General features: G+C 39.2%; 1 protein-coding gene across 2 annotated transcripts in view; it reads right to left on the reverse strand.

Moving 5' to 3' along the window:
* Positions 1-8,544, reverse strand: part of ARHGEF6 (Rac/Cdc42 guanine nucleotide exchange factor 6) — a gene marked incomplete at both ends in the record, with an annotated part of 109,051 nt that extends 100,507 nt beyond the window's left edge. For both annotated transcript variants that reach the window (XM_079727043.1, XM_079727042.1), the window contains 2 exons: positions 7,096-7,179; positions 8,380-8,544. In XM_079727043.1, coding sequence (XP_079583169.1) covers positions 7,096-7,179; positions 8,380-8,544 — 249 coding nt within the window. The remainder of the gene's footprint in view (positions 1-7,095; positions 7,180-8,379) is intronic.
* Between the last annotated feature and the right edge of the window lie 252 nt (positions 8,545-8,796).

The raw sequence follows: 8,796 nt of genomic DNA on the forward strand, positions 1-8,796 counted from the left end.
ACATATCAGTATAATAAAGGACAAAAGCAGTGGTCATCTTAACAGATGCAGAAAAAGCATTTGACAAAATCTGGCTCCCTTTCGTGATAAAAACACTCAAAACCTAGGAATAGAAGTGAACACCTTCAACCTGATAAAGAGCATTGAAAACCCACAACTATCATGATGCTTAATGGTGAAAGATTGAAAGCTTCCCCCTAAGATCAAAAACAAGACTAGGGTGTCCACTCTCATCACTTCCATTCAACACTGTATAGAAGGTTTCAGCCAGGCATATTAGTCAAGAAAATGAAATAAAAGGCATCCAGATTGGAAAGGAAGAAGCAAAAGTATCTCCGTGCACAGATGACATGATCTTGTACAAGAAAGTCACACGGAATCCAATAAACTATTAGAACTAATGAACAAGTCAAAGTTGAAGGACACAAGATCAATATACAAAAATCAACTGCATTTCTATGCACTTGCAATGAACAACCCAAATATGAAATTAAGAAAAAAATTCTATTTGTAGTAGTATCAAAAGGAATAAAATACTTTGGAATAAATTGGACCAAGGAGGTATAAGGCGTGTACACTGAAAATTACAAAACATTGTTGAATGAAATTTTAAAGACCTAAATCAATGGAAAGACATCCTGTGTTTATGGATCAGAAGACTTAATAATGTTCAGATGGCAATATTCCCCAAAGTGATATACAGACTGAACACAATCCTTATTAAAATTCCAGCTGGCTTTTTTGCAGAAATGGACAGACTTATCCTAAAATCTATATGGGCACACAAGGGATCCAGAATAGCCAAAATTATTTTGAAAATGAAGAACAACGTTGGAGGGCTCATGCTTTCTGATTTGAAAACTTACTACACAGCTACATTAAGTAATTCAGTGGGGGAAAGCATAGTCTTTTCAACAAATGGTGTTGAGACAACTGGATATCCACATGTAAAAGAATGAATTTGGACACCTATCTCACACCATACACATAACTAACTCAAAATGGATCAAATAACTAAATGTAAGAGCAAAACTTGAACACTCTTAGATGAAAATGTAGCAGTAAATCTTCATGACCTTGCACCAGGCAATGGTTTTTCTTAGCTATGATACCCAAAACACAAGCAACAAAAGAAAAAAAGATGAATTTGACTTCATCAAAATTTTAAAACTTCGTGTTTCAAAAGATATTATCATCAAAATACCAATGGCATGTTTCACAGAACTAGAACAAATAATTTTAAAATTTGTGTGGAAACACAAAAGACCCCAAATAGTCAAAAAAATCTTGAGAAAGAAGAACAGAGCTGGAGGAATTATGCTCCCTGACTTCAGACTATATTACAAAGCTACAGTAATCGAAAGAGTATGGTACTAGCACAAAAAGAGACAATCAATGTAACAGAATAGAGAGCTCAGAAATAAACCCACACACTTATGGTCAATTAATCAATGACAAAGGTGGCAAGAATATACAATGGAGAAAAGACAGTCTCTTCAATAAGTGGTGCTGGGAAAACTGGACAGCTACTTGTAAAAGAATGAAATTAGCACATTCTCTAACACCATACACAAAAATTAACACAAAATGGATTAAAGGTTGGATGCTATAACACTCCTAGAGGAAAACATAGGCAGAACACTCTTGGACATAAATCACAGCAATATTTTTTTGGATCCATCTCCTAAAGCAAAGGAAATAAAAACAAAAATAAACAAATGGGACCTAATCAAACTTAAAAGCTTTTGTACAGCAAAGGAAACCGTTGACAAAATGAAAAGACAACCTACTGAATGGGAGAAAATATTTGCGAATGATATGACCAATAAGGAGTTAATATCCAACATATATAAACAGCTCATACAACTCAACATCGAAAAAACAGACAACCAAATTAAAAAATAGGCAGAAGACCTGAATAGACATTTTTCCAAAGAGGAAATGCAGATGGCCAACAGGCACATGAAAAGATGCTCAACATCGCACTAATCATCAGGGAAATGCAAATCAAAACCACAATGAGATATCACCTCACACCTGTCAGAATGGCTATCACGAAAAAGAACACAGATAACAAATGTTGGGGAGGATGTGGAGAAAAGGGAACCTTCCTACACTGTTGGTGGGAATATAAATTGGTGCAGGGCTTCCCTGATGGTGCAGTGGTTAAGAATCCACCTGCCAATGCAGGGGACACGGGTTCGAGCCCTGGTCTGGGAAGATCCCACATGCCGCGGAGCAACTAAGCCCGTGTGCCACAACTACTGAAGTCCACGTGCCCTAGAGCCCATGCTCCGCAACAAGAGAAGCCACCGCAATGAGAAACCCTCGCACTGCAATGAAGAGTAGCCCCTGCTTACCACAAGTGAAGCCCGTGTGCAGCAACAAAGACCCAATGCAGCCAATAAATACATTTTAAATAAATAAATAAATAAATAAACAAATAAATAAATTGGTGCAGTCACCGTGGAACACAGTATGGAGGTTTCTCAAAAATAGAGTTTTGTAGAAATGTAGAAAATGTAGAAAACATTATATATTAGGTTTGTAGACTAGGTTTGTAGGTTTGTATATTAGGTGTATGTTAGGTTTGTAGGTTTGTATATTAGGTTTGTAGGTTTGTAGAAATGTAGAAAACAGTATGGAGGTTTCTCTAAAAATAGAACTACCATGTGACCCAGCAATTCCACTCCTGAGTATATAACCAAAAAAAGCAAAAACACGAATTCGAAAAGATACATGCACCCCAATGTTCACAGCAGCATTGTTTACAATTGCCAAGGTATGGAAGCAAACTAAGTGTCCATCAACAGATAAATGGATAAAGAATATGTAATATATTATACACACACACACACACACACACACACACACACACACAATGGAATACCACTGAGCCATAAAAAAGAAGAAAATTTTGCCATTTGCAGCAACATGGATGGATTTGGCATTATGCTAAGTGAAATAAGTCAGACAGAGAAAGGCAAATACTGTATGATATCAGTTATATGTGGAATCTAAAAAATACAACAAACTAGTGAATAAAACCAAAAAAAAGCAGACTCACAGATATAGAGAACAAGCTAGTGGTTACCTGTGGGGAGAGGGAAGGTGGGGGGGGCAATATAGGGATGGGGGAAAAAGGGGTTATTATGGGATTATATGAAATCATGTGTGTGAAACTTTTGAAAATTGTAAAGCACTATAGAATTTAAAGGATTTTTCATTCAATAAAAAATAATTTTTAAAAATTAAATTAAATTTAAAAAAAAGAAAAAGGGGAAATATTGGAAAAAAAGAGAGAGAGAAACTATCAAAGTCTGGGAGGTGCTTCAGAGATACCTTTGTCTCCCAGGTGTTTCAGCAGACTTCCCTGACCAGTTGTTAGCTGTGTGACCCCCTAGAGACCCTAGGACACTGTGGCCATATGAGAACAGAAAGATGGAGGTCACTTGCAGAGGCCAACTGGCCACCCAGAGGGTCAGAAGGCAACAGCTCTTTCATATGGTCACTGTGCCCCACAGCCAACACTCAAATTGTCAGTGTTCTGCTGCATCTCCAGCTTCATTTTTCTACATTTCCAAATTGACCATTTCAAGCTGCCACTCTTTTTTATATAAATAATAGTGTGTTCTTGGCAATAATCAAGCCCTGCTCTTCTTGCTTTTCATACATTAACAGTTTTATAGCGTCAACAAAAAAGTATTCAGCATGCCCTATACTAGGCACTGTCTGAGAGATACTCTATCTAAAGTGACAAGATACGGAAACAATCTAAATACCCATCAGTGGGTGAATGGATAAAAAAAAGATGTGGCATATACACACAATGGACTGTTATTCAGCCATGAGAAAGAAGGATATTCTGCCATTTGCAACAACAGGGATGGACCTGGAGCACATTATGCTAAGTGAGGTAAGTCAGACAGAGAAAGAAAAATACAGTATGGTCTCACTTATATGTGGAATCTAAAAAAGTCAAACATAAAAAAACAGAGAGTCAAATGGTGGTTACCAAGGGGTGGGGGTAGGGTATGAAAAGTGACGTTGTTTAAGGGTACCAACTTGCAATGAGTAGCAAATATGCCGTAGTGCTCTAATGCCCGCTGTAGTGAACACAGAGAACAATATTGTACTATACTTAGGTGATGTGAGCTACAACGGCAGTCATATTACAATACATAAATCTATCAAAGTAACACATCATACACCTTAAATTTACACCATTTTGTATGTCAAATATATTCAATTTTAAAATAATTAATTTTTTTAAGTTTGCAAATATTTATGTTGATGTCTGTCTCCCTAGCTACTTGGGAGCTTGAGACTGGATGGTCAGTGTTCTTGGCTGCTTGGGTACACCCCAGCTTTGCTTTCAGTCTCATTCCTTATGTCCTGATTTTATTAGGCTTCCCTCAGGGTTCTAGGGGTGCCTCGGTATGGCTGCTATACACCCCTTACAGACATAATTTTGCTTTTTTTTTTTTACAGGCATAATTCTGTGTACAACACTACCTAGTAATAACAGTGTGAGCAGCTATCATGCGTGTCTTATGTGCAGTGACATATGAAGTGTGTCTTAAGTGCATTATTTCATTTGATCTTTAAAACAATCCTATGCAGTAGATATTACTAATGTCTCCATTACACAGATGAGGAAACTGGAGCAGAGAGAGGCCAAGTAACTTTTCCCAGAGTCACACAGTCAGAGCCAAGACTCTGACCCAAGTCTGTCAAACTAGAGAAGGTATGTGCTTAACCATGATGCCAGATATTGCCTCCTTACAATATTCATCTGATGCTCAGGCCAGCCTGAATTATCAAAAACAAATCAACGTATGCCTGGTGACTTTCATGTAAGAAACGAAAATTATGTTATACTTTTTTAGAAAGATTTGTATCCAAAGTGGCTAAAAATTAATGGAGTAAGCATTAGTTATCAGAAAAATCCACTTATGTGAAATGACTCATTCTCCAACAATGCCAGACCCAGGAGGTGTTCCTTTTTGTCTTTTTTTAAAATTTAGTTATTTATTTATTTTTGACTGTGTTGGGTCTTCGTTGCTACGCACGGGCTTTCTCTAGTTGCAGAGAGTGGGGGCTACTCTTCATTGCAGTGCACAGGCTTCTCATTGCAGTGGCTTCTCTTGTTGCGGAGCATGGGCTCTAGGCGCACGGGCTTCAGTAGTTGCGGCTCATGGGCTCAGCAGTTGTGGCTCGCGGGCTCTAGAGTGCAGACTCAGTAGTTGTGGCGCACGGGCTTAGTTTCTCCACAGCATGTGGGATCTTCCTGGACCAGGGCTCGAACCCGTGTCCCCTGCATTGGCAAGCAGATTCTTAACCACTGTGCCAACTGGGAAGTCCCCCGGGAGGTGTTTCTGTATCATCTAGTATTCTTAGAACCACAAAGAAGCTCGGTATACCTTCTGGCAGCTTCAGAGTGCATAAATCACTGGCAACCTCACCATGTTTTTATTTATCAAATAAAAAAGAAAATACCATGATCTTCTCATAGCAGATATGATTCCATAAGGGATATAGAGTAGGTTACACCTACCTCAAAAGCCATACACACTCATGTGCCCATGCACACACACACACAGAGAGTGCTAAAATTTGGCAATAGGGAAATATGGAATAAAATATTCAGAGACAAGCATAGCTTGATGCTATGGCTAGCTTTAGGAAAAATTCTGAAGGAAGCAAAGTTTATCTGGGGCAAAGGTACTTGTACTACTACTACTAATTGCTAACACTTGAAGAAGACTTACTATGTAACACGCACTCTTCCGGGACACAAATTCATTGAAATCTCACACCAATCCTATGAGACAGGAGCTGCTATTCTTCCCATTTTACAGGTGGGGAGACTGAGGCAGAGAGGCATAGTAAAGTAACATGCCCAACGTCATAAACCTACTAGTGGGAGAAAACTGAGATTTGAACCTGAGCAGTCTAATGTCCGAATCCAGGCTCAAACCACTACTAATACTTCTCCACAAGTAATACTACTAATGCACATCTACACTTATGTCCTTGATCCTGAGCTGAGCACTCTACGTACATTACTTCATAGATCTTTGGAGGTTGGAGGTCTTAGCTCTAAATTATTATGCAGTATCTCATTTGATCCTTACCACAACCCCAAAAGGTAGCTATTATTGTGTCCATTTTACAGATAGAAACACTGAGGCACAGAGACATTAAATAATTTGACACACAGGCGAAAGTATCACCTCCTTTTCAGCAACACCCCCCTATACTTACTGTAAGGAGCCACGTAACATAAAAGAATGCAACGTAATTTAATTTACAATTTCTACCTCAGGGCCAGGTTCTTTCAAGGCCTCTGTTCTAAAGTGTTAGTGGGAAAAAATGACAATAAGCTTTCCACTCTTCCCAACTCAGGGGGATTACAGTAACACTCTGCAGCAGCCAGTGGCCTGCTTTGGGCTCCACTTAAGTAGGGACTCACACCATACAAGCTCTGGCACTGGAAGCCTGTTTTCAGGGCTTGGGTGCTGTTTTTTAAAGGTACCATATTTTGGTTTTGTTTTGTTTTTAATTGAAGTATAGTTGCTTTACAATGTTGTGTTAATTTCTGCTGTACAGCAAAGTGATTTAGTTATACATATACATACATTATTTTTATATTCTTTTCCATTATGGTTTATCACAGGATATGGAATATAGTTCTCTGTGCTATACAGTAGGATAAAAGGTACCATATTTTGCTCTTTTTTTCTTTTTCTTTTCTTTTTTTTTTTTTTTGGTGGCATGCAGGATATTAGTTCCCTGACCAAGGATCAAACTCTTTCTCCCTGCAGGGGAAACGCAGAGTCTCAACAACTGGACCACCAGGGAAGTCCAGAAGGTACATATTTTGAATTTTTATTTTGTTTTGTTTTGGAATTGGTTTCTGGAAAAGACAAACTAGCAAGCCACGACTGGGGACCACCGATCTTAACCATGGTTTCCATAAAATGCTTCCTCTGTTTCACAGTGAAAATAAACCAACTAATTTTACTACAACACCATCTTCATTAGCAGAGTGAAAAACGATGACCACAAGGAAGGCAACCTGGGTGGGCTTACCTCCACTTGAAGGGCTGCACATCCTTTCAGGAAGTCACTGATGTTGTTGGTGCAGTCAGCTTCAGTTTGGGGCTCCAGACAGTACTAGGGAAACAGAGTCAAATGTCACTTGGAGACTGTCATCACATGCGGGTCACATCATTGCATCATTCACTGATAAGTAGATAAGGTAGGCTTTTTAAGGCGGGGCCAACGTTGCTGTCAATCCAGGAAGAGAAATTAACCACTGAAGGAAGTGATGCAAAAATCTAAACGGTCGGTCTTGTTTCAAATGTCACCAAACCCTTAGTCCCAAGCCGTCTCTACTTACAAACTTTTTCTCATGCTTTCTGCCAAAGCGTAGTAATAGCAAATTAGAGAAACCCTGAAAGTTGAGAAATTATAAGCAAAAGAACTGTACTCAGCATCACATTCCCTACTGACCTTAAGAAAATAATAGTAGGGCTCCACCTATAAACTTACTTAAAGTGCCCACTTTTCTTTTTGTTTTTTTTTTATTTGGCTGTGTCAGGTCTTAGCTGCGGCATGAGGAATCTTTAGTTACGGCATGTGGGATCTAGTTCCCTGACCAGGGATTGAACCCAGGCTCCCTGCATTGGGAGCGTGGAGTCTTAACCTCTGGACCACCAGGGAAATCCCAGTGCCCACTTTTTTAATCACATCCTCGTGACCATGGGTTTCCAACATTCACAATTTTGGATTTTTAAAAGAGAGTAAGGTTAGTTTCACTTTGAACACACGTTGCATCTGAAACATATATTTGGTGTCTCTTGTTTTAACAGAATGTGTTGTGACATTTTGGATTATTTCTCCTGGTTGCTAAATAGCCTTTCTTTCTTTCAATGGGTATTTTATTTCTTTGTGAAGAAAATCTACACTGAATTTAGTCATACCGTCAATAAACACCATCTGTATCTCTTATAAATCATCCCATTTTTCCTCAGACTCACATGTACCCCAAGTTCAAAACATGTCCTCAGTACACAGGGAGGTATAACATGCATCTCTATGACAGAGCAAGCTCGTGACATGGGTTTTCTCCTTGTCCCTCACACCAGTGGTGTAACAGGTTTTTACTGTACTAATCTTCGGTGGCCAATTACTAAAGGATAACATTTCATTTTCCGACTTTTTCCAACTACAAAAACAGAAAGAAAGTCGAAGTCTTAGAAAGAGATTAAAGTAGGAGCGTCCCGTGACCCAGGCAATCGAAAATCTCCAGAGTGACATTATTGCTGCTCTTTTGTGGTAAGCAACCCCAAAGATACTGCAAATTTCCCTTACCTTTTCTATAGAGCCAGGCCTAAGTCTGTTGATCAGTTTGCATAGCACTACCCCATTTTTCAGCGAGGACTTCAAGAACTCCTCCGGATCACAGATGGTCTTTTTGGGGGAATCTAATACTCCCAAAGATATAAGCCATGTCACGATGCGTTCTTCTGGATTCATTACTGAGGACTGTACACTCCGAACAGCTCTCTGGGGCAGCTGCAAGGACTAAGCCACATCCGCGATTGCATCTGCTGTTGTCTTCCTTTTTATGAGTTCTCTTCTCGTGCTTGCAGCGCAAAGCTCTAAAAGAACTTTTCTTAGGCAACAGTGGAAGCCACTCCAATTATGGGATTTGAAAACCACAGAGCTCACACTCAGAGATGTGGAAATAGAATAAATGGGGGGGAAAAAAGTCCTGGATAACACTGG

Source organism: Hyperoodon ampullatus (assembly GCF_949752795.1).
Source record: "Hyperoodon ampullatus genome assembly, chromosome: X".
Classification (NCBI taxonomy): Eukaryota; Metazoa; Chordata; class Mammalia; order Artiodactyla; family Ziphiidae; genus Hyperoodon; species Hyperoodon ampullatus.